At 42.8% G+C, this 26785-nt stretch overlaps 1 protein-coding gene across 1 annotated transcript in view; it reads left to right on the top strand.

The window, feature by feature from the left end:
* The window catches only part of SPTBN1 (spectrin beta, non-erythrocytic 1), a 137527-nt gene that overhangs the window by 69015 nt on the left and 41727 nt on the right, over positions 1-26785 (top strand). The window contains exons 4-11 of the mRNA XM_074162969.1: positions 13772-13923; positions 19028-19201; positions 20499-20590; positions 21728-21808; positions 22608-22723; positions 23887-23999; positions 24628-24815; positions 25875-25992. Coding sequence (XP_074019070.1) covers positions 13772-13923; positions 19028-19201; positions 20499-20590; positions 21728-21808; positions 22608-22723; positions 23887-23999; positions 24628-24815; positions 25875-25992 — 1034 coding nt within the window. The remainder of the gene's footprint in view (positions 1-13771; positions 13924-19027; positions 19202-20498; positions 20591-21727; positions 21809-22607; positions 22724-23886; positions 24000-24627; positions 24816-25874; positions 25993-26785) is intronic.

Consider the following 26785-nt stretch of genomic DNA (forward strand, 5'->3'; position numbering starts at 1 on the left):
AGCATAGCCCTGTACTGGCTCGAGGAGAGCTGCTCTCTCTAGGCTGGGTTTGGCAGGGCTGAGACCAGCATCTGCCGGTTGTAGCAACACAGAATAAATCAGCAGCTGAGGGAAGACTTTTCCCCCGCTTTTTTTCCTGAAATGACTGGACAGGGCGGTGTGATCTCCGCAGTACCGTTTCGGTGGGCTGGGTACAGGGATGTCCTTTACCTCTCCAGTCTCCGTGAGCATGGCCAATCCCAGCCAGTTCCTAGCAGTTTTCAAGTGTAAGTTTGTCAGCTACCTAATGCCAGAACACCTTTTGTTTTCTGTGCTACATAAATCAGCTCTCCCTTCTGCTTCAGCTCCGGTTGCCAAGTTTAAAAGCATTTCCTTGGCACCAGCTGCAGGTCACTGTGGACTTCATATTCAGAAGTGTATTCATGGAGCTTTTTCTTATGCATAAACATCTTGTGTATTTGAGTTAAGCTGAAATGTACTCCAGGTTTGCGGACCTAAAAATCAGTGAGTTGTCATGTCTCAGGCTTCAGGAGACAAATAAGGCACACACAGCCTGTGTAAGATGCCATAAATGCATTTTCATGCCTGTATGCACGTGTATCTGTGTGATTTGGCTCTGTATAAGCACACAACTAGTCTTAGTTCACAGAGCCTGTTCACATATGTAAGGCAAATGTGCAATGGTTCTGTGCTTAACCAATACCTGAATTATTTTTAATAACGTTAATATTACATTAAAAGACTGTTGAGAGCATTAATCAGACAATTAGGTTTCAGAAGTTCTTGTGCTCTGTTTCCTTTATTAATTGCCATATTTTATAGACTATTCTTCCTTTTTTAAAAAGGAAAAAAAAAAAACAAAAAACCCCAAAACAACACTACTGTTTCACATTTTGAGAGAGGGGAAAGCCCAGAATACAGAGCCTGTGTGTGATGTGATTAAGGGAACATTGATCAGGAGTGTGCTTTGATCAGGGGGTGCTTCTTATATTGCTTAGGCTGATCTGATGATGTTTGGAACTTAATTTTCTCAGTGTGCTAAAAATTAAAAAGCATAAGGGAAGGTGAATTATTAGGAGTTCTCATGGGTAGCTTTGGCAGAAACGCATCTTTGTACCCATATAGAGCTTTTCAGTTTGCGCAGTCAATGCATTGCACAATCAGTACCACTCACAAGTCCAAGACTAGAAAAACAAGTGATGTTTCTGGATGAAGGTACACATTTAAGGTGTTCAAAATACAATTTTACCCAGCAAATTCCTTTAAACTTGTGTCACCTTTTAAATCTCAGAGAGATCTTTGAAAGTTTCAAACAAAGGGTTGGGTTTTTTTCTGGTATTGCTTTGAAAGTTATTACATGGGCAGGAAGTACTGTGCTGGAAAGGTGTCTTTTTCCCCTCACCCTTGCATAACTCCAAAGGCTAAAATGATTCTGCTTAAACATGCCACATTGTCCCACAAAAGCAGATCCATAAATGACCTTTGGATTGGAATCAAACAAACCAGCAGGAAAATTTTGAAGTGAGGAATTAGAATGTATGTGTAACTTGTGTGCCTTAGAAGTCCCAAAAAAGCAGGTATGGCATGGAAAGAAAGGTTTATTATTATTTTTTTTTTAATTACCACATGGATTTCTTAAAAAAGAACTTTAATATACGGAGTGACTGTTTGGAATTTGTGTGTAAAAGTTTACATTGTGGTTCAGTTTTCTGGAGCTTTTCTTAAGCAAGTAACAGGTGAAGGCATCAGTTTTAACAGTTTCAGAAGACGACTACTCCAGGACTTCAGCTGGAGCTCTGCAGGATGGGTTTGTGTATTAGAGCCAGAGAAGATTAGGGATTTTTTCCTCTAATACTTCTTATTAGCAGTTTGTTTCAAATCTCATTAAAATGAATTCATTTTTAAAAGTCCCTTCTTAGAAATAACTGCATGTTATAATTACCATGGTTCCTTCAGTTATACAAGTGATTTTTATTGTAATCTACAATGTTTTTATTGCTGTTTCATTCATTCGTTCAGCTTTCACCTTTGGGATTTAGTTTAGATCTCAGGCTTGCTGAGCCATGGCCTGACTTATCTGTGGTGTTACTGCTTTTATTCAGCAATCTGTCCGTACAGCATAGTGTGTCTGACTACAATATAGCATGCAATTAACAGGAGTAAATTATTGTGTGACCATGGAAACTGGATGAACTGAACACATTGCTCAGCAAGGCTATGAAATCAGCTATTATTAGTCCCTGATCAGCACAGTGGTTCTTTAAATACATGTTCTTCCATTTAAAATATTTCTGTGATAATGAAAATTATAATTTAACAGCAATCAATTATAATGATAACATCTCTTAGCACCGAGATGTAATATTTTGAAATAACTAAATGTATTCATCATAGATTTGTTTATTTTCAGTTCATGCTTTTTTGTCATTAAAGGCAAATTAGATTTAAACATGAAACCAACAAAGGTTTGGCATTTCTTTCATCTGTTCTTTCTGATTGCAATGAGTTTTTAAAGAAGCAGGCTTAAAACACACCACAGTTTCGACTTTGGTCTCCATGTAATGTCTCAACTTGTGCCTCAGATGAAAGAACAGAGCTACAGGTCTCTGAAATCCCTCACTGGGATTCCATAGGAATACCAGCAGTTTGGTTTTCTGGCCTCTTTCTGTTTAAGGTAGCTAAAATTCATAGAATCACAGAGTACTTTAGGTCGGAGGAGACACCATTTTATTTGGTCCAACACACCTACTCAAAGCAGGGTCAACTTCAATGTTAGATCAGGTTGCTTAGGGACCCGTACCAGTGAGATTTGAATATCCCTGAGGTGGAGATCCCACAGCATCTGGGGAGTCTAGTGTCTGAACACCCTCATGGTGACAGCTTTCTTCTTGATCTCCCATGAGAATTTCTCTTGCTTGGCTACATCCAGCAGGTCTCCTTCCTCCAGGGTGGTGTGTGCCACTGCAAGCTTCTGTCCGCTGTGCTTGGGTTTGCTCTGTAAAAGATGGGTTTCAGCATCCGTATTTCCGTCTTCACAGTGAATATTGAGTCCTGATGCCTATCCTTTATTGACTCATCTCTGCTTAACAGTTGCAATTTCATATTTCCAAATATCTAAAGAAGGAGGATCCCAGTCTGGTCACATAGTTGGATTGTAGAAATAGCAGATTGCTAGTAGCCTTGTGCGAAAACTGTTGCATTACCTGCAGCTGCTGGGAAGAGGTAGAAGTGCTGAAAGGAAAAGAGAACAACAATAATAATAATACCCCAACCAAACAAAACCCAACCTCATCCTTCCTAGCCTTGTTTTTCCTCCTATAGACAAGTGGGAGTCCACTGTAAAAACTTTTTCATTCTTCTGTGTTCAGCAGGAAGAAATAATATGGACCTTATGTAGTGAAGTACCCGGCATGTTCTCTGCTGGTGCCAAGCCTTGCTCTCACCATTGCTAATGCTGCTAATCAAGTGGTTTGGGCAAGTATGGAAAACAACAGCTCTGTCCCCCCTCCAAAAACTCCTAGCGCTTCCCTATGTTACGCTAGTAATGTTTTTTAAAGAAAACTGCAAAGACCCCACAAGATTGTGTGTCACTTGAAATACTGCAGTGACCTCAGGTTTTCATTGTTCCTCTGTGGGAGTGTCGGTGTCAGTGTTCTGGGACAGGCCAATGCTTTTTCCATGCTCCTTTTCATGAGGTGATTTGTCTGTTATGCAAAGGGGAAGAATGGCTCCAGGTGCAAACCAGTAACATCAAATCAGCCAGAAGGCATCTGTGTCCTTCTGTGTTAAATGCTGATGACACTGAGGTGTTTTCCATGCTGTTTTTAGAAGGAGGTCCATTTGAACTCTGTACTGCACAGTCCTTAGGCCATAAAGTTGCTCCTTTATTCAACTGTACTTTTGCTATTTTGCTGTAAAAATGGTTTTGTAACATCTCTCTCCACCTATGGTTTGGAGACTAGGCCTTGATCCTCTTGAACGTTTTTCTCACTATGGATGTCAGTAATGTGAGCGATATTTAAACCAGGGCAGACTTTGGTGTTTAAAGCTGAAGCTGTGTTTAGGTGTTTCCGAGAGCAGCACCTGGAGTGTTAAACCATTTTAATCATCCACTAGAAGGGTTGCGTTTCTGTAGCTGCTTTGCATTTTATACAGAAAAACAAGAAGTCAGCTGGTATCCTAGAGTACCAGGGGAAAAAAAAGCTGAATGGTTAATGTTTATGGAATGGGCTGCGTGGCACGGTGTTTTCCATTGCAGGGAGCTGGTCATCATGCAGGAGATACATAATTTTGTGTTCCAGTTTTCCTGAGGTTAAACAGGCAGTTCACATAACTTGCACCAATGTAGGGAGAGCCAAGCACATATTTTCTCCAAATCTGAATAAATATGTCATCTTCGTCTTCTGAATTAAAAGTAAGTAAATAAATAAAAATAGGCTGAGTTCTTCCACCAGTTTAATCTGTTAAACCGGTATGACTTTTATGTTTCATTTATTTGCTGTGGGAGACTTTACAGCAACATTTTGCAGATGAACGTAATCATTCTTCTACATAAATCCAAAGCTGGCTTTCAGGAGGTTTATTTTTGTATTGCTGACACCAAAATGCCGTAAATGCTGTATAAAAATAAAGACAATGAAGGGACCTGCCCTTCCACACCCTGTAATGCTTGGCTGGCTACTGGACATTGTTCTGAGCATCATTTTATTGTGTGAGTGAGGTTTAGTGACATCAAAGAGAGAAAGCAGCAGAATTCATTTTTCCACAGGCTGCATTATGTAGCTTTCCCTTTTTTCTTTTCAGAGCATTTTCAGCAGGGAAAGTAGTCACATGCTGTAATATTTAGTAGAGAGGATAGATATTTAATAGGATTTAGAAGCTGGCTGGTACTTCCTAGTAAGAGAGAATGGATTGCTGAACACACCCCTGACTTCTGAACAATAGTCTCTCTGTAGTGGAGTTGGGAAAGCAGCGAGGATTTTGCTGCTAATGAAAATCACCAGCTAAACACAGCATGAACAAAATCACCTTGTTGCGTTGTCGTCTTTCACATTTGCATTTGTTCTTGTCTAAGTCATGTTCAAGCATGTAAAAGCTTTGGTGCAATCTTACCGTTTTCGATAGGTAAGTCACTCCACAGATGACTTTGTGCCATAAAATCATCATAACAAATATATTCTACTTGCATCAAAACCATCATCTGCAGTCATTCCTCCATGTTAAACTCTTTGCAAGATTGAAGTAAAAATGGAGATGTTTCCAAGTATTATGTTCTCTGTATAAGATGTAAGTTTGATGTCCTGCGGGTTTCATTCTAGGCTGTTGCTTGCCTTGGCACATGTGTGTTATGGACTTCTGTCCTCTGCATTAAACTAATTTTTTACCATTTTCATCAACTCCTGTTTTCAGTCCTGACCCATTATCTGCAGCTGGAGAAAAGCAGCATCCGCTGTTCAGTTTTATTTCCTTACTACTAAAGGGGAGATAGTCAAAGGACACTTGAACGTTAAGATAAACTAATTTGACTTCGTTTTCTCTATAGACAACTTACAGTCCCCCTCCTGACTGGGTGATCCTTCCTCCTTCCATCGTTTTCTTCTCTGTTGACCGATTCAAATATATTTTAATTTAGCCTGTGCCTGACTGTGCCTGCTTATGCAATGTTCCCTCTGGGCTTCTTACTGCCACATGTACTAATATAGTGTGTACCGGGGCCATGTGAAAAAGCCATCATTTCGTGCGTGTTTATCCAAGCAGATGTTTCTCTCCTTAGCTGATGTGATACAGATACACAGAGGTACTTTTTTCCCCTCTGGGTTATATGTAGTGTTGCATCAGTTGACTGGTAAGCGTCGCCATGCAGCCCCACAGGCAGTCCATCCCACAGAGGGTGCCAGCTGAGGGTCTCGCCCTGCTCGGCTGTCAGGAGCATGCAAAACCCCATCTCAGCCTTCCTCCCGGCATGGATCACAGGCCAAGGCTGCTGGTAATCCCCAGACTTCCTCTGAGCATGCACTCCTTGGTTTGGACAGGAAATTTAAGGACCAGGAGCCACCAGTGTTGTTCTTTTCTCAAGGCGCTACTGGAGTGGTGAGAAGAGCTTTGACTGGGTTGTGGCAGAGCTGCTGAGGGGTCTGCATACCAGCCTCAGGGCCAGGTGTGACTGAGATATTTTGTGTAAGCCTGTGCTCAAGCCTGCCTGAAACAACAGAGTTTAGACCTGTATTAGAATTATTTCATGTTCAGCATCAGTCCTCTGTTACTATAACAAAAGGTGAAGATTATTGCAGGGTCCTGCACTTGGGTCACAGCAATCCCAGGCACAAATACAGGTTGGGTGGAGAATGGCTGGAGAGCAGTCCTGAGGAGAAGGGCTTGGGGGTGCTCATGGATGAGAAGCTCAACATGAGCCAGCAATGCTCGCTGGCAGCCCAGAAAGCCGACTGCATCCTGGGCTGCATCAAGAGAAGTGTGGCCAGCAGGTCGCAGGAGGTGATTCTGCCCCTCTACTCTGCTCTGGTGAGACCCCACCTGGAGTACTGTGTCCAGCTTTGGAGTCTTCGACACAGGAAGGACATGGACCTGTTGGAGCGGGTCCAGCGGAGGGCCACAAAGATGATCAGAGGGCTGGAGCACCTCTGCTATGAAGACAGGCTGAGAGAGTTGGGGTTGTTCAGCCTGGAGAAAAGAAGGCTCCGGGGAGACCTCATAGCAGCCTTCCAATATCTGAAGGGAGCCTACAGGAGAGCCAGAGAGGGACTCTTTGTCAGGAAGTGTAGTGACAGGACAAGGGGTAATGGTTTTAAATTGGAAGAGGGGAGATTTAAATTAGATACTCGAAAGAAATTCTTTCCTGTGAGGGTGGTGAGACACTGGCCCAGGTTGCCCAGAGAAATTGTGGATGCTCCATCCCTGGAAATGTTCAAGGCCAGGTTGGATGGGGCTTTGAGCAGCCTGGTCTAGTGGGAGGTGTCCCTGCCCAGGGCAGGGGGGTTGGAACATGATGATCTTTAAGGTCCCTTCGTACTCTAACCATTTTATGATTCTGTGATTCTATGTGTTCATCTTTCCTGATAGAACTTGTTTGATCACCACATTCTGGTCCCAGTAGCTGATCTGCTGTTCTGTCAGGCATCTTTCTCAATTAAAAATTTTCCAAGCACAGCTGGAATTTATGAAACTGTGAATATTGCTGGCAACTTAACTCCATATCTTTGCATCTATGAGAAAACATACAGTGATATCCTGTGCCCTGACAGTCTACAGTAATGGGAATGTTGTCCTGTGAAAGGAAGCTCTGTTTTCTTTGTGCGTGGTTAACCTAGGTTATGATCTGAAGAATTCTGGAAAGCTGTAGATATTGGATATCAGCAAAAGTGGTGTGCCTGGAGCAACACTCAGCTGATCTCTGAGTCAGTGTGTTTGGCAAATGCTTTGTGTAGGTTGCACACTGGCTGTGTTTGTTGCTATAATAAAAAATAATTTTAAGCTGGAAAAATTACTTTCAGCATGGAAATCAAAATAGACGTAAATCTGCAGGAGACAGAGCTTTTTGAATAAAGGATTAAAACACATTCTTAATTTGCCTTGCTTTTGAGGTATTACAGTGGTCCACAGACACTGATAATGCACAGAGCGAGGTGCCTGCTGGCTGGGCTTGGCAGGAAAGATTCTGGTGCCTGTGATGGCTAGGCTGTGCCAGGGCAGCCGCACGCACACCGAGTGCTCGGCAGCAGTCTTAGACACTCGGTGCTCTAATTTCTCTTGTTTTCTTCAGTAACGTTTCAGCTCCTTCGAGAGCACCCCCTTCGCTTTTTATCTGGTGGGGTGCAGAGGTGTTTGCTGCCCAGGGGCTGGCAGGAGCTCTTGCACACTGCAAGTCATTTTACCTGTGCTGGGCTGGCAGCAGTGTGCGCCAAAGGTATTTGCCATTCAGTTTGAAATGCGTTCATGAGGTCAGTTTGTTGAAAATGTGGTTTGACCGGTATGGAAGGGAGCAGATTGTCTTCAAGCCGTTTTTAGAAAACAGGCAGCCACAGAGGTAACCTTTGCCACAGGAGCAGTTAGTGCTGTGGTTGTGTGAGGGGATGGGCTGATAACGCTTCCTGGCATATGGGAGCAGCAAAAGGGTCATGGGGGCCCGTGTTTCTCTCAGCTGGCTCCTCCAGCTGTGCATTTTCCAGGGTATTTATTAAAACAAATTCTCGGTTATTCTGGCACAGCCCTATTGAGCTCACTCAGTGCAGCTGAGCATGTGGCAGGGAGGGATGGTGTGTGCGACCCTCGTCTTGCTGTCCCACGCTGGGGATTCAGTGACGGACACTCTGATCTTTCAGAGAGTTGGCTGCATTTTTCTCAGGAGTTTTTCCTCATCAAGTCAGTAGAGGAAGAAGTGACTCTCCTCAAGCGGGGAAGGGGCTAGATGCCTGCATGTCATACCCTCTGGGCCTGGTTTATGCGAATTTCAGTGTACAAACTCCAGTTTATTTACTAAATTCCTAAACAAAGTCAGTCCTTGATTTATCACAATCACAGAGCTGGAGCTTGCAAGCCGCTGTACGATAGTAGTATTGTCGTGAGGGTTTCCGCATAAAGGAAATTTCCTTCCCAGTGTTGCTTCAAGATAAGTTAGATTCTCTATTATCAACACTGCTGTTAGAATGGCTTCCGTTTTCCTGCTGTGCATGTTTTGCATGTTGTGCATTTCTCTTTACCCTTGGGAAACAAATGTTTTCACAAGCTGTAGGATAGTTGGAGCTCCACCCAGTTTTAATTAATCTTCAAAATCTAAAGCTGTTTTTGAAAGCATGAAGGATATTTGTGGAAACAATCACATGAGATTCATAAATAGTGCTTTAGGGCCCATTGCTGATGTTAAATACCTGATGTCATCACTCATGGATGCACCTAGCCCCTCAGTGTGTAGGTTTTTACACAGCACTAGACCTTAAAAGAGTCATAGTTGTGTGCTGAGCCAAATTGTCAGAGCTGTAAGTACCACTGTCCTGTATGTATGTTTATTTCTCTGAGACACATAACCAAAATTCATTGATTTTAATTCTGCGCGTGTTTCAACCTGAAACCCAAGAGCAGAAAAATTCAGTTTATCAGTTTGAAAGGGCTGGTAAAAGCGTTGCAAAAGCCTGCAGTCATTGTGAAACACCATGTAGAAATAATCAGGAGAGGTTTTAACATGACCAACCCCAGCCACGCAACTTTCAGAATGGGCTTCTTTTGCTTTCCCACGTTGTGTGAGCACAAGAGGAGTTAAGCGAGGCGGTGTTAAGAACGGCTGTGTCTTCTCTCTTCTGGTGTTTCCATCACTAATAGTGTCAGCGGGGAATTAGAGCTGTGCTGCGCCGCCTGTGCCAAGCGCATGATGAAGGGTGGCCTTCCTGGGTAACTGGCCCCTTAGGAGACTGAAAGAGCTGCTGTGTCTCTCCGGTGGCATTTTTCTGAGATAAGTTGCTGGTTTTCTGGTTATCCTCAAAAGCTGGCAGTGAGCAGGTGGGGGCCTGGCTCTTGCACGGTGCTGCAGGGCTTTCCCAGGAGGCTGGAGGCTGCACGCAGCCAGGGATCTCACTGCTTTGGGCTGTTCTTGCTGTGAATCAGAGGAAAGGGGGAGAGAGGGGAAGAAAATGGAAAGCTGTTAGAGTCCACAGCAATTGAAGTTGCTCAGGCACATGTTAGGAGCCTCAGTCAGCTCAGCATGTGGTATTAGCACTGAAACGGTCACAGCTGTGGTCTCAGTAGAGATTTTCACACTATTTTTATCTGTTGGGGTGAGCAGGGAGGAGGACGGCACCGCAGAGGATGGGTGGGGGTCAGGTGAGAGCGAGCACGGGGCAGGTGCGGAGATGAGGAGGCAGAAGAACCAACTGAGCCCTTCAACTTCTCACCGTAAACAGGAAATCGAGAGCCACAGAGAGCAAGACAGAGGAAACGGGAAGGCACCAAGGAGAGGCAGAAAACCGCGTTTCAACTAGACTAAAGAAAACATGCGTAACAGCACCGAGCATCAGCTCCCAAAGCACAGAGGGCCTCCAGCTAGACGAGGAGAGCCTGTAGACTGCTTTCCTGTCCTCTCCCCGACTGATAGTTTGGTGCACTTAAGGATGCTGAGGCAACACAGAAGAAGAGTCACCAGAACTTTTTTCCCTGAATCCACTCTGCCTGAAGAATGCACTTTCATGTCCTGTTTTAGGGCCACCAATCATGCTGGGGTGGGAAAGCCTTTCTGGGAGAGTGACTCCTGGGCCACGTGAGTGCCATCTGCAGGAGAGACCCTTCTTCCCCCTCCCTTAAAGGGCTGCCTGGAGCCAGCTGATCTGTTGACTTCCTTTTGTCTTTCAACAACAGAAGATCCTAAGCTGGTATCAATTAATACAACGACACCAAAGTTTTCACAACCTGACTTGGCATGTCACTGTTTCCCACATCGTGTTCTTAATCTGTTCAAAATTAGGCTCTGACCCTTCATCTTCTTTACTAAAACCTCATGGACGTTCTTTTCCTACCCATTACTTTTATTGTGATCCCAAATTGGGAGATTGTTGATTACCATAACTTTTGACTAAAGATTTGGCCAGCAGGTCGCGGGAGGTGATTCTGCCTCTCTACTCTGCTCTGGTGAGACCCCACCTGGAGTACTGTGTCCAGCTCTGGAGCCCTCAGCACAGGAAGGACATGGACCTGTTGGAACGGGTCCGGCAGAGGGCCACAAAGATGATCAGAGGGCTGGAGCACCTCTGCTATGAAGACAGGCTGAGAGAGTTGGGGTTGTTCAGCCTGGAGAAGAGAAGACTCGGGGCAGACCTTATAAGGGCCTTCCAGTACCTGAAGGGAGCCTACAGGAGAGATGGGGAGGGACTCTTTATCGGGGAGTGGAGTGATAGGACAAGGAGTAATGGTTTTAAACTGAAAGAGGGGAGATTTAGATGAGATCTCAGGAAGAAATTCTTTCCTGTGAGGGTGGTGAGACACTGGAACAGGTTGCCCAGAGAAGCTGTGACTGCCCCTTCCCTGGAAATGTTCAAGACCAGGCTGGATGGGGCTTTGAGCAACCTGCTCTAGTGGGAGGTGTCCCTGCCCATGGCAGGGGGGTTGGAACATGATGATCTTTAAGGTCACTTCCAACCCAAACCACTCTATGATTCTTTTAATGGATGGCTTCATCATGATGTTTGATAGCTTTTTTGTTTTACACAATATTTTCTACATCTGACTCTATATTTAGGTTCCTGTACCTCTGTATTTCTCTTCAGAATGAATGTGACCACAGGATGATGTTGTGCTCCTGTATGGAGACTAGAGTGATTAAATAAACAAACTTGCTGAGTTGTTTTGGGGCTTGTTCAAGCTGGTGAAGGGAGATGTAATTTCTCCTGGCATTTTCTTTAAAAAGCACCACCTATTGCAAGGTTTTTCTTCTGTGACTCATTTCAAAAAAATACTTCAACTAAATGCATGGATTACTAGACAAGCAGATATGCAGATACAGCATTCCCAGGAACTTGCTATAAATAGTACATAAAATGTATGTTTAAGGATAGCAGACACTATATTTAAATCACTACTTGAATAGACAACTAATTCCACTAGTCAGATATGTTGAGTTTTTTCTTCTTTGGTCCATGATTGAACAAGCTATGTTGTTACACCACTGGTAGGAATTGCAGCATGGTTAGGAGACGCTGCAGCTTTTGGCTGCGAAGGCGGCGTATGTTTTTCTAGTATTGCCTTGTCTGGGCATGGTTTGGGCTAACAACCTGGGCATTCTCCCATTCACACAGTGCTTATTGACAGCGTGCGGAGCAGCCCTGTGCTGCTGAGGGTGTGATGTGCCAGCAGTAAAGGGGACATGCATGACGTGGCACTGGCGGAGCATGGGGCAGAGTGGAGGGCAGACTGTGGGGCAACCCCTTCAGAGAAGCTGCAGTTGGCTCCTCTTGGCGCATGGGGAAGCAAGCCACAGTTATTGCTAATTTCTTGGTCGCTTCCTATATCTTGGCATCCCCTGCTTCATACAGAGTGAGGGCAAACAAGAGTAATGCAAACTGTCAATTCATTGAAAGAATATTGCTGTTTCATCACAAACCACACCTTTTTACATCTTTCCAAGCCCCATTTTTTAATTTCACACCTTATAGGTAGGTAAAAGCTGTTACAAATGGGACAGTTTCAGTGCAGTAGCTTTGGTCATGTCCTGACACATGGTCGGGTACCAGCAATAAATTCAGAAATACATGGGAGGAACTGAAATCTTAGGGTGGGGTTTATGTGATTGGGCAAATGGTCACTGAAGTGCTAGTCTGCTCTCCCACTCCTTGTTGGATTTCTCCTCCTTACCACCATTCTACTGTATCATTTACTTTCTTATTGCCTTTTTTTCTTTTACTTGTTTTCCAGCTTTGTATCCTCTGCAGCCTCAGCTGCTTTGTCATTCCTTGTCACCAAGATCAGGCTTTTGCTGCTGTCCCAAGGTCCTGCGGGTACGGAGGCCGTAACTGGTTATGAATGTTCTGGGATCATGCCCCTACCAGACTGCGCCCCCAAGAAGGGTTATGTCCTTCGTTTTGAAGGACAGCATCCACCGAAACCCTGGGTAGTCAGATATAAACTCTGTGTTGATCTGCACCATTATTAATGTTTTCTGTGTTTCAAGCAACATACTTGGAGTTTTCAGAGCTGGACATGTTACATTTTGGGTTAGGATTTACCAGTCTTCATGTTTTGTTTCTGAATGTGCCAGCAACTTTAACAAGACCGATGGGACATTTAGATGCTCAGCTGGTTGGAAAAGCAGACTGCTTTCATTCGTATGTCTAAGTATGGACTTTGGAGTCTAAGTTTGAGCACCTGTGTTTTGACAAATTTGGTCTGTAGTAGTTCCCAGCTCAGTGAAATTACTTTTTGCTATCAAGAAATGGCTTCATCCAAAGCCCTTGGCAAAAGAATTTAACCACAAAGATGTACAATATTTTCTGTCTGAGAGTTCTCAGCTTGGCAGATAGCCGTTCGGGAGTTTCTGAATTAATGTGGATTGTAGTGAGCCTGTGCATTAAGAGCGCTCTCATAACCAATGTTTTCATGTATATCTTGTGAAAGACTCTGGGAAGGGAAGGTGGAAAAACCCTGTTTTTCTATGGCTTTAAATAAATGCAAATCTACTTCAAACGTGCAGTTATGGAAAAGTTCATCTTGACATTGTGTAAATACAGTTACAAATGTTGAATCTGCAAATAAATACTGTAACAGGAAGGGAAAAAATAAATGGGAGGCTGTGGTCTCTGGTGTCTTTTGAACCTATCTTAATCCAACGTGACTTCTGGTATTTCAGGGGATCTGTTGTGGATTTGTGTTCGTATTCGAGAGCAGAAGTTGGTCTGTTCTTCTAGCAGTGGAAGATAACTCTTGATCAAATTACTGGACAGTTTGATCAGTCCAAAGGGGCTTTTACATTGTAGCTCTACAACAGACCTCTTTACACCTTGAGAAAGCTGCTTATCTGAGCAGCAAGTAAGTCTGCAATACATAGTTCAGATTTATTCTATAGATAGTAACTCAGTAAAATTCCCACTGACGTTAGAAGATGTCATAAAAAAGGAAGAAATTTGGATTTTCAGTGGAAAGCGCCGATTTCTTCAATGATTCTGCTAAGAAAACAAGTCATACCTTTAATTTAATATTAGACATGTGTGAGTATCACATTTTCACATAGGTACATGAGCTGTGACTTATTTTGAATAACATTGTGTTGTTTTCCTAACAGATGAACGTGAGGCAGTTCAGAAGAAGACTTTCACAAAGTGGGTTAATTCCCACTTGGCACGTGTATCATGCAGAATTACAGATCTGTACACTGACCTTCGCGATGGAAGGATGCTCATCAAACTTCTGGAAGTTCTTTCAGGAGAGAGACTTGTAAGTGTTTAATAATATTCATTGTGGGGTTTTTGTTTTGATTTTGGGTCGGTTTTTTGGTGAATCCTTGGCTCAGTTGAAGTACAGCAAAACTGACTACTGAGGGTTCAGTGCTGCAAATGTCTTTTTATGTATTAAAGAAAAAAAGTGTATTGCTTCAGCTGGATCCAGACACCATTAAAATATCTTCCTATTGCTTTCAGTAGGAATCAAAGAAAATCTCCTTCAAAGGTTTCTTGCTGGTGAGATGCTGAGTGCTTCCAGCAGCATACTCCCTGCTCCTGAATCTGACAGACGCAGACCACTAAATGTTCTCCAGCCCCTTAGACCGTTTTGGTAACGGTGAATTAGGTGTGCTGAGGAACGTTCCCGGGCACCGTGGCCAGCTGGCCTGATTCTGTGGTAATAAACACAGCTGATGGATGCAGGTGGCTGTGTGCAGGCTGCCTGCTGGCCCAAGGACTGGAACATCCCTTCTTCCTTCTCCGGAGCGTGCCAGGGGATCGGGGAGTACAGCTGGTTGGAGACGGCCAAGTCCACCCTGGGAAGCATTGCAGCAGTTTTAGCCATGGTGTTAATTGCACCCCACTGCTCACGAATGCTCCTGGGTGTGCTTGATTTTACTAGAATAGACAAGGCTTGGATTTTCTTTGGTTAGAGGAATATCTGAAATTAATTTAAATTAATGGGGCAAATTCGTTCTTTGGGTATGCTGAGAGACTCCCTTTGATACCAGCACAAGGGAGTGGTGAATAAGAAAATCCCTGTAGAGAAAAATGCTGCTGATTAACAGGAAAACTGGGTGTCAAGAAGTGGCTAGGTATCAGTTTTTCCTTCAGTTCCTTAAATGATGGTTATGCTCTTAACTACCTAATTTAAAGCAATCTTTTCAAAGAAATATGGGTATTTAGCTAAGACCTAAGGCTACATGAGGATGCAACTGTGTAATCACTTGTCATGAAGCACTCCTATTAATGGAAGCTCCATGGCTTAAGACTCCAGTTAATGAATTGAACATATGGCCCACAGTGTAGTGCCTGTATAGTAAGACAAGAGAGGGAGCCTTCTGAATGAGTCTGAGGTAAGGAAACTCTGATGTGGATGTAGGATGTGGATGGAGGCAACTAATCTCAATGTTAGTCAACTGCAGTTTGCTCAAAATATGTTTCTATCTATGCCAAATCACTTACCTCATGAGGTTTGACGTGTTCACTGCAGGTAGCAGGTACTATTCACACAGGAATATGAGGCCAGCATGCCACATTTTTTGAGGATTCAGATAGCACCACTGTTAAATCTTCCTATCTGCCTGCCAAGATTTGACTTTCAGTATCAAATAGCAGTGGTGAAGCTCAGACCAGTTGTGTGACTCTTGCTGTGTGATTCATTTACGTTTTTCACTTCAGGTCTTAAAAAATGCCAACAGAGCTTACGCAGCTGTTTGGGTGGGGAGAGTGCAGGAGCCACCTGATGAGACTCTTGTATCTGCACTTGCATCATCGTTTGCGTATCGTGTTGGCAGCTGCCTGCACCACCACAAATTCTTGTGGTAGCTTCGTTATCTCAGGATGGAGGACAGCAGTCTCTGTTTGAACAGTACATTCCACCACACCTTCCTCTGCAAACAAGAATACAGATAACGCAATGCACTTAACCTTGAGACAATTACACACACCAAAACTATTCCAGGAGGGTTGGCACGTAGCATCCATTTGCTGATGTTCCTCCCGCTGTTTGGAATTTATTTTAGCTGGTATTGGTTAGATTCTGACTTCTGCATGACACCCAAGCAGAAATCTAAAGGCAGTATCTTATGCAGAAAGCTTAAAATCAAGACAAGAAACATCAAATGGTAAGAAAGCAATAAACAAATGCAGAAACTAGCCTAGATAATTATTTTAATATGATGTGTTTACTGATGGAGAAGAACAAACAGGAGTTGTTTTCTCACTTTTGAACCTGGGATTGAGATTCCGGAGCTGGAGCCATATGCCTGTGGAGCAGAGCCAGGGATTTAGGATACTAATCAGAACTGCGCTTTGCCCTGTGTAACACCTCCAGCCTTGTTTGCACAAACACTGCGTTTTTCAAAAGCTATTGTGTTTTTTGTTGGTGAAAACCTGGAGTCCTTGAAGGGATGTTGGAGAAACTCAAAATAAGAGCGTCCAATAAGGGTAACATCTGCATCTCCCTGTCTTTGCTTAGCTTGATTCCTAATCCTAGTGTTTAGTCCAGACCTTACTACGTAAGGTCCTCTGTACAGCACAGTATTTGGAAAGAGATTGATAGCATGCAATAGTCTCACTGAGCAAAGCGGAAAAGAATCCAGCCAGTATGAAAAGACGGTTGTAATTTTGTTTGCACACACTGTTAACCAGCTTCTCCCAAACAGAAAAATAAAGCTGAGAATTGCTTTCAGCATGAAATTAAGCATTTTGCTCAGTTTCTTCCATAACTATATAAAGGATTAGTGAATTCCTTACAATTCCTGGATGCTCAAAGGTCAAATCATTTAAGCAGATTCTCTGTAGTGAGTTCTATCATGTTTTCTGTTGGAAAAGGGAAGATTTTTGATGTAAAACACGTTTTCCTGGTAATGTGTGTGTGAAGACTCTTGAGTTTAGTTAAATACAATAAATGATGCATCCGGTATGCTTTCTTTCCCTCTGGTTAATATCTGGATCCGTGTCAGCCCAGTAAAGGTGAAAGTTATGTCTCATCTTGGGGCTGCAGGAGAGTGTGGCAAGCACAGCCACACCTTGTGCAAACCACACTCAGCCTCTTCCTCTTCTTGTTGCAAAACAGTGGGTTAAACTGCCTGGCCTGCCGGTGCGGAGGGACAGAGAAATGAAACCTTCTGTCTTCTTGGGTGCCCGACATTTTTTTAGCCAGGCGGCACTGTCGTTCTTGTCCTTGCAGAAAGTTGAAGTGCCTTCTTGGGCCATTAATAAATCATAGATTGAACAGCACTAGATGACACTGCTAATATAAATAAGCTGCTACAGACCCAACAGGGAATTTCTGAAAGTGCACCTAGTGCTGGAGCACTAGAAGAATCTGTAAGCCCACCCCTGCTTTACAGGGAGCGGTGGCCTGTTGAGGTTCACTCTGTGTGCTCTGCTGCTTCGCATGCAGTCGTTGTGTTTGTGGGAGAGAAAATCCTACCAGTAACCTGAAAGTTATGTTTCTCGGATTCTTAATTGTATGTCATTGTAGAGAGTGTGGGTGGGAGCAGGCGATCTCAGGAATTAAATAAAACATCTATTGTGAATGATATTAATTCTGTCACCTTGGTGCTGGACCTTCTGAAAGCAGAAAAAGTACTTTTGAAACCATTTTCTGCTCAGTAAATTGAGGCACTGGAGGCAGTGCAGTTACTGCTTAGGTTAGATGAGAAGGGCTGCGTTAAGGCGGAGGGGACAGAGTCAGGTCTGGCACAGAAAAGGCCACAGTCACAGTCATTCCTGTATTTTGGGAACATCATTGTAGGAGTGAGCACACCTTGGAAAGCTGCTCTCAGGTGTGGCAATGGGCTGGGCAGCTCCCGGCGCAGCCTGGCCTCCACCTTCCCCCGCAGCTGGGCCGTCCTTCTCCCGCCTTTCTGCCTATATTTTGCAAGATTAAATTGAACCTGTGCTCCAGCTTACCACGCTCCTGGAGGACTGATGGTACTGGCAGTAGGATGAATCTTGGATTGTCCCTGCTGATAGTGAGGGATCTCCGGTTGGTTTCAGCAAACGGTGTCACCTCACTCTTTCTCCCAGTCGTGCTATGGCTTCTTGCCCTATACTGGCAGCATTTGGGTTGTATGGTATGTCCATAGGGAGTACATGCAATCTGTGCCTCTTCGGAGGGATTTTTACACCCAAAAGCAGTGGCAGGTTCTTGGAAATCTTCACCCTTACTGGGAGTTGTGGGTTGACTTTCTCTGCATCGTTCCCCAGCCTCTGGAGGAGAACGGTGCTGACTGAAAGCTGAAGTGAAACCAATGACCTCAGGGGTTTATGTGCCCTGAAGAACATCTTTCTAGTAAGCATTTCATCTTTATGACATGCTGTTATACAGGCTGCTGTTTCTAGGGACCGTAATATGCCTCTGGCTGAAACTCTTCCATTTGAATGCGATGTGAGGCAAGGATTGTGCCTGAGCTATTTCCATGGCCAGGTAATTACATTCACTGCAGAAAACAAGAAAATTACGTCAATTAGTAGTTTGGCTGAGTACCTTTGGTGACATCTCAGTGAGCAGTGAACAGGCTATTTGGCTGTAATCTGTATCTGCAGAGCAAAGTTGCTTTAATTTTATTCAGTTTTACAGCAGAATTCTACATGCTGTTAATATATTCATGGCTTTTTTCATTTGCACTGGGCCTTCATAAAATTCTGTTACATTGGTGTGGCTGATTGTTGTTGGTTTTACTTTCTTTTTCTATGAATAAATTGTTTGGAGTAAATCTGTTATTTTCATCCTATTTATCCTACTTCAACTGACCAATAAAAAGCAATGACATTTCTATCTGGAGGAGTTTTATTGAGTAACTTAATGGTCTAAACCTGAGCCACCTTTTTGGAGAGTGTGTATCTGTATTCACAGGTATTCTCTGGACCATTCATTACTAACTCCCTCTATTGCGTGCCTATCTCAGTTATCAGTTTGTTTCATATCTTTATCTTTGCAGATATAGTGTGGAAGAACCTGTACTGGAGAAAAAAATCATCTTGGGAAAATGTGTCAGGTGTGGCGTGAACCTAACAATAATTTATCTTCCAGCTAGTGAGTGAATATAGTAGACAGAAAAAATGAAGGAAGTAAGCAGGCAAAATACTTTGAAGGGCAAACGCAATTGAAGCCTAGTGTGTGCGACTCGGGTCTAGGAGGTAGCACAGGTTCGACATGTGCTACCATTGCCACATGTACATGCACTGTAAGATGTGAGGCGTGGTTTTGTCCATTGAATTTGAAGAACAAATACATACAGTAATGCTGGCTGGGAGTGGACAATGTGGTGACTCCCCTGCCTAGACTGAAGAGTTAGCAAGCACTTTTTTTTCTTTTCCTTCCATCTACAGTTATACATGTTTTTCTTCTCCCTTTTACCTTCTAGCCTAAACCAACTAAGGGAAGGATGCGCATCCATTGCCTGGAGAATGTTGATAAAGCCCTCCAGTTCCTGAAAGAGCAAAGAGTTCACCTAGAAAACATGGGATCTCATGATATTGTGGATGGGAATCACAGACTGACACTTGGCCTTATTTGGACTATTATCCTGAGATTCCAGGTAAAGATGTATACATACACAGATATACACTCGGCTGAGTTTTCCATACTTGTTAGTAGTATACTTTGTGCTTTTTAAGAGTGAAGCACTCCCAGGTCCTCTGAGATGATGGGAATGAAAAGTGCTTAGCGTCTGGCAGGATGTGCTCCAGAGCTAAGGGCAGAGGATAAACAGTGCTTCATGGTACTGCTGATCTGTAGTGGCGGCCAATGGGAGCTTCCTGTGTGGAGAGTAATATGGTTTTATTTTTAAATTACTAATAAATATGAAGCTCCACTCATAGATCTATACACTCTTGTAGACACAGGAGGAAATGCTACCCCCAGGTGCTTTTACCTCTGTGGTGATTATCATTAACCTGGCTGACTTTGCACTGAAGCAGATTAAGGGTGCCCACAGGAATTGTTTTAGTGTCCCAGCTAAAGGCTGAGATTTCTTTTTTTCCAGCAAATTGCACATTGGTCTTCGCCCTCAGTTAAAAAAGACTGGAAAGTACTTTTGCAGAAAGGATAATAAATTTATTTAATAAATATATATTTTATAATAACATGGGAATAAATATTTAATAAATTTTAACATTATCTTAATTTTGGTGTTGCTCAGTGTTTTCTGAATATGAAAGTGTCTGCCTAAATTTCAGTGACAAAAGTGGAACTTTGCTGAAGTAATACTACTCTATTTAAAAAGCAGTGAACTATATCCATCAAATGAGATAGATATATTTGCCCATATGAAGTAAAAAGTAGGTTCCTTTTTCTTTCTTTTTCCTCTTTTTAAAAACTGGATAATAGCCTAGATCTGGAATATATAGTTGTGATGCTGCTAAAGGCAAACAATTATTTTCTCCAAGCTTGAGATCCCACAGTGTGTTTGGTGCTAGGAAACCCCTGGTTAGCTTTTGCCTGTGGATCCCCTCGTGAGGACCTCTACCTGCTTCACCCCCTTGGCTCCTGGATGTGCTCAGCATCCTGCAGGAGGCACCTCACAGGGTGGCATCATAATGCTGTATAGGGCAGGGTTTGCCTTGACAGTTGGAAATACATTTTCTGGTGAAGTTTAAACTATTTTGTCAATGGACTAAAGAAAGAGTAATCCTACAGTAAAATAAGGTCAGATGAAGCTTTCTTCTGACATGAATGCTTTTAAATGAGGAAGAGCATTCATCTACTTCCACTCTGCCTGTCATCATAGATTTTCTTTGTTACTTATATTCTGATATAATTTCTTTCATCTTTTCAAAAAAACCAAAAAATGTGTTTTCTCTGAGACATATATAAAACTTCTGTGTTAATTTTAGATCCAAGATATCAGTGTTGAAACTGAGGACAACAAGGAGAAGAAATCTGCTAAAGATGCTTTGCTTTTGTGGTGCCAGATGAAGACAGCTGGGTGAGTGTGGATTAAGTGATTATCTCTAAAGCTCTTACAGCATTTTGAGTTTTCATTGAAATAATTTGAAATGGGCAAACACATATCTGTCCTTAAGTGGATTCAACCAAGAGAAGTGAATTGATGTTTACAAGTCAGAAAATTCTGAATTTTATTATATTAATGCTGTGTGATAAACATAGCAATCTGATAATCCATGAACATATTGCAATATACTGTCTCTTTTTCACCCTGTTCTGAAGAAGTAGCGATGCTTCAGATTTTGCCACCAACTTTTCCCTATATATATGGGAATGTTTCCAAAATATCTTTCTCTGACAGTAACCTTCTTGCATAATTAAATATCCATTTGTAGAGATTCATTATGTTTCCCCCATGAAATGTGGATGTCCCTGTGATAACTTGGGGCATTTCAGCATTATTCTAGTGGTACTCCATCTTTTTCTTCCAAGAACTCTTACGAAAGTGGTATGTTAGCAGCCTGAGATTTTTGGAGACTTGCAAAATACCCACATCACCAAACAAATTAACTTTGCATCTCTGGAGCACAAAGGTGGCTATCATATGTGCTTTGTTTAGAAGTCAGACAGTGACTAGAGTCAGTCCTCAAAGATGCCTTGGGATACCAGGCAATTTCAAGGAAATCTTAATGTATCGCTGCTCCCATGGTACTTGCAGCCATCAGAAAAGGTTTTACTCCTCTCTGTTCCTCCAGCTGTTCCTACTCTTCTCTTGAACTTGATATTCTGAGTACCTGAAAATAATTCTTTGCCAGCAGCTAGAGCAGGAGCAGGCCTTAGACTTGCAGGGATTTGAAACCTCACAGGCTGCAGGTTGGGCAGCAAGTTATAAAATAGTAACTTCAAGTGGTTACTTAGAAGGTCATTTAGAGCCTTTCTCTGGAATGCGTATCAGTTCTGCAGGGTTTACAAGAGTAAATGACATGCACTTACCTCTAGTGTCAGTCTCTGATTAGAAAACAGTCATGATAGATTATCCATCATGGGATGGTTATATCCCACCTTAAGGTTCACAATAAATGTGTCACTCCTGCAAGCAGCTTTCAGTGACAGTGTGTGGAGAGCTGCAGGAGGGATGCTATGTTGATTGCGCTCTATTTTTCTTTTGTTCTATCAGTTACCCCAATGTCAACATTCACAACTTTACCACAAGCTGGAGGGACGGGATGGCTTTCAATGCACTAATACATAAGCACAGGTATGTGTGGGTAAATATCTTTATGGATTTTGAAAGGTTGGACTGTTACAGTGCGCACTGGGTTTTGTTGTTACCTTGCAGCTTGATTTTAAAATCTGTGGAGTGGAGGAAGTTGAAGAATTGCTGAGAGTTTTACAGCAGCTTGCTTTGCTTTAGAGCGTTACAGCTCTTGCGGTCACTATGAGCTCATCTGGGCAACAGCTTTTCCCATCACGAGTCAAACCAGGTTGTGTTTGGTTTCAAAAGAGTAAATTATACATGTGATAGTTTTGGTTTGTGACTGACCAAGTTGGAGGAAAAGTTTTTGTACCTTATTGAGTAACTGATGATCGGGTCTGGTTGCCTAGAATTCGGAGGTGGGAGGGGGACATAACACACAACAGCACCCTGGAGGGAAAAGAAATCCCTGCACAGGGATGGCAAAATCTGGTGCTAGACTTTGTCATGGCTGGGGATGTGGCTTATTGGCAAGCTCCGATGAAGCTACCAGGATAGCTTACATGGGCATGAGGAGACACTGCATGACCACAACTTCATTCCTTTATTTTCCAGGTCACCTTTATCCCTGGTAAACTATTCTCTGTTATGTGGCCTGGGTTAGGTTCTGCCATGGCGTGTGCTAGGCATTACTTCATTCCTTCAATACTGCTGTTCAAATGCACAGGGCTACCGGGCAAGCAAAACCTTGGCAGCAGGAGGGGCCAGGTTTTCTGGGGATTGCAGATTTCAGTTCATTTGTTCATTTGAGGGTGGCTGCACTGTGCTTTGGGAAATCTAAAGAATTTTCCATTCTGTCTAGGCCTGATCTGATTGATTTTGACAAGCTGAAGAAATCAAATGCACACTACAATCTGCAGAATGCTTTTAACCTTGCAGAACAACACCTTGGTCTCACTAAGCTCCTGGACCCTGAGGGTAAGAATTCCTTGCAGTTTCAGCACTTCACAGCAATTTGTGGGCTCTTTTCTCCCACCCCTCCTTGTGGAAGGGTACAGCTTTGTGATAGCTTTTTGTGTTAAAGAGAAGCAGGATGCTGCTGACTCACCTGGTGATACAGCCAGAGAGGGAAGGAGAGAATGTAAGATGTCTCCTGCAGGTGACTGAGCAGCAGTAGCACAACAGCCCTTAATCCTGTGACCCCATCTGACAAGATCACTGGACTGGCCATGTATATATAGAATCATAGAATGGTTAGAGTTGGAAGGGACCTTAAAGATCACTGAATTCCAACCCCCCTGCCATGGGCAGAGACGCCTCCCACTAGACCAGGTTGCTCAAAGCCCCATCCAGCCTGGTCTTGAACACATAAACATAAAATCATTCCAGTTAGAAGCATCCTTCTGATCTGGCCTCAGAAACACTTTCTGTGAGCTGGAAGATGAATGCTGTGGACTTCAGCAAATATTTAGCAGCTTCTTTTGCAGACTATTTTAGCCTGGGCTTTCATGGGAGTGTTCATGCACATGCATATTGGAAAGTGTGCTCACAATGCTAGGACAAGAAACTTTCTTGTCACAGGGCAAATAGAGGCTATGTGTTTGGATGAGTTCCTTCTTGCTTATTTGTTAGTGCCTCAGAATTGCTGCTGGAAAGAAAATAATTCATTTCCCATCTGTATCTCTCAGATTTGCCTTGATAGACATACTATTACATTTGAATTCCTGTCTCCAAATGCTGATAGAGCATCGAAGTTCTCAATTAACAATAGTTCCGTCAACTCACACGGACACTAGAGGAGGTATTGGGCCATGCACAAGCTGTGGCAAAGTCTGGAACCTGACTCTAAGGCCCATAGTTCCCTAGCCCACAGACCCATGCTTTAACCACAGTCCACACTAAGACAAAGAGGTATAGGAGCACGTCTTAGTGACTTCTGAGTTCAATACTGTACGGCACTGAGTAATCCAGAACCAGTCCAAGGCTGCTGAACTTATTTCTGTTTAGGACATAAATCTTAGGAGTTGAACTGCCGCTGAACCTATCTCTGACTCTTAAACACATCCTTGTTGCATTATTAGCTTTGTTGTTTTAACCCATGCACCCCCAGTATGCTAAGGAAACTCTTGTTTGGTTTGCAGATATCAGTGTTGATCATCCTGATGAAAAGTCAATCATCACCTATGTGGTGACATATTACCACTACTTTTCCAAGATGAAAGCTTTAGCTGTTGAAGGAAAACGTATTGGAAAGGTTTGCAAGTTCACATTATAAATTGTTATAAACTAGTTGAAATCTTTCTGATTTTTTTTTTCCTCTTGGGTGTTAGTTTTTTAGGAGTCCACCGTATGGTAGTTTTTAGTTTTGCTTTTGAGTATGTTTTGAATGTTAAATATTCCTGTATGACTGTGAGGAGTAGTTAATTTCCAGCTACCTCGTATTAGAAAACACTTGGCCAGTGTTTTATTCTTGCTCGTTAATTTTGCATTCTTGCTGCTTTTCCTTTCTCACCAACTGCTCCTCACACCCTGGGTCCTCTTTCTCTTCTGGAGCCCAGAAAAGTCCCTCATTTAAAAAATGTGCAGTCATTCTCTGTCCTTTGGCGAAGTTGCCCCCCATCTTTACAGCTGACAGACTGACCATGAATCCTTTTGTAAGCCTCACTCACCTCTGTCCCTCTATTGCCGTGGGATCATGGGAATTCACTGAAAAATGCAAAGCCCTCATTCTGCAGAGATCTCAGCCCCTGTGGCGCTCAGGAGTGAGTGGTCTGATTCATAAATCAAGTCTCTAAACAGTTTCTTTTATGTAGTTTGTTGGATTTAGATGACTGAAGAGCGCTGCCCTTGTTATTCATGTTATGTTGTGCTGGTTGTTGCAGGTGCTTGACAATGCCATTGAAACGGAGAAAATGATTGAAAAATACGAATCGCTGGCTTCTGACCTTCTTGAGTGGATTGAGCAAACCATTATCATCCTCAACAATCGCAAATTTGCTAACTCGCTAGTTGGTGTGCAACAGCAGCTACAGGCATTCAACACTTACCGCACAGTAGAGAAACCACCCAAGTAATTTTAATCTTAGCTAAAAACAACACTGCTTGTTTTGTTTAGTCAGCCACTGATTTTTCTAAAAACAAACAAATCCAAGTAATTTTAATCTTGGCTGAAGAATTTCTTTTTCCGAACAAACCCAGATACCGTATTTCTAATTGGCACTCATCATCATTACTTGGAGCCTGTTTGTTTTATGCTATTCAATATGCACATAATAACAACAAAACCAACAATAATAAAAAGTGCGTCTTAGTGATCCTGTGCCTTAGTGATCCTGCGCCAGCAGGACCTCAGAGTTCTGGAAGCTGTCACTTCACTGACATGGCTGCCTTGTAGTATGAGTGGTAATAGCATACCATTTTACTATAGTAGTGTCACCAGTTGTGCTTGCGAGCAGTGTATAATACCAATACACTGCTATTGAAAGAATCTTACTGCTTATCCAAAAGCAAGAGGAAGTGTTTGTAAAACATAGCCATGCTTACTAAAACTGATATAACCAAAACTGTGCAACTTATTTCTGGAAAGTTTCTTTTAGCATTAGGATATCACATCTGTTTATTATTTTTTCCTAATGTAAGTTCTAATGGATAATAATGACAATCCAAAACATTACAGAGTATACAGATATCTTCTAAAATTGCAGACTATTCCCTAGTACCTATGGAGTTTCTTTATTTCCCAGGCCTACAACTGAGGAAAACAGTGGGAAGAGTTTATTGAGTGCGGTGGGCTTTAAATAAAACTTCCATTTTTTGTGTGAATAGAATAAGCTAGGACAATGCATGTAACAGAATTAAAAAAAAAAAAAAGCAGTCTTCTGTCCCCCAAGGGAGTTTAAGTCTAAGCACACAGACAACTGACTTCTGTGAAGTTTCTTTTGCTGTTTGAACCAACTGGTTCCAGGGGATGTGTTGGGCCATTTCCATTGCTTCCAGCTTTCATACAAGATCAAGGTGTTTATCTGAATGCTCCATTCATAGTGTCAATATTTTAAGGAAGTGCTTTATAATACCTCAGTAGCAATGAAAGCTTTATTGTAACTCAGTTCTTTTGAAAAATTTTGTTTAGATTTACAGAAAAAGGAAACCTAGAAGTGCTGCTTTTTACCATCCAAAGCAAAATGAGAGCCAACAATCAGAAAGTGTACATGCCAAGGGAAGGCAAACTCATTTCTGACATTAACAAGGTAAACTTGGCCAGCTCCTCCTGTGTTGTTTTCTTTCAGCCTGTCGGTAATAGTGGGAAGAAACACATTTGTTATCTCCAGCCTTGATATGGGGAGCCATAAGGGGTGGGAGAGGTGGGGTGACCTTTTCTTACGGGTCAGACTCACTAATGTGAACCAAGTCCTTGGGAGTCTTCAGTATCTGTAAGGTCTTCTGCACTGGAAAAATGCTCAGTCATTCTGATTATGGATCTAGTAGCCCTGCCTTTCTCCTCCATGGTCCTAGTTATTAATCTACAGAAAATAGCCAAAATATCTAGGTGTTGTAGCCCTCCCCATTTGCCTCTCAGCCCCCCTGCCTGCAGCGTGGGAGAATGAAGGGAAGCACCATGACAAATCTTGGGGTTCCTTCTCAGGGTTTATGCAGCTATTTTTTTGTGCTGGTGCAGCTGGCAGCAGCATAGTTGACAAGCTCTCTCAAGGATAACAAACAATTTAAAACTGTGAGCTTTCCTTGTTTGTGTCTGACCATGCTTGGCATTCCCAGAGCAGCTGTTGTGGGCGTCTGTGGCCTCGGTCTTGCATCCTAGAGAGCAGTAAACTGCACAGCTCTCCTGTTTGCCTTAAGCCCTTGTGCCTGTGAATGCCTAAAATACTTGGGTTTCAGGCAGTTTCACATCTGTTAGGATTTAGAAGAATCTAGAGTAGTTTGTGTTTAATTGTGGGTATTTTTGTTGTCTGTAAGATCTGAAAGGTGATTAGCTGACTTTCCACATGCTTCTAAGACTTTTTATTTTTGTAAGATTAATGTCAT

The sequence above is a fragment of the Numenius arquata genome, chromosome 2, assembly GCF_964106895.1.
Source record: "Numenius arquata chromosome 2, bNumArq3.hap1.1, whole genome shotgun sequence".
NCBI classification, from domain to species: Eukaryota; Metazoa; Chordata; class Aves; order Charadriiformes; family Scolopacidae; genus Numenius; species Numenius arquata.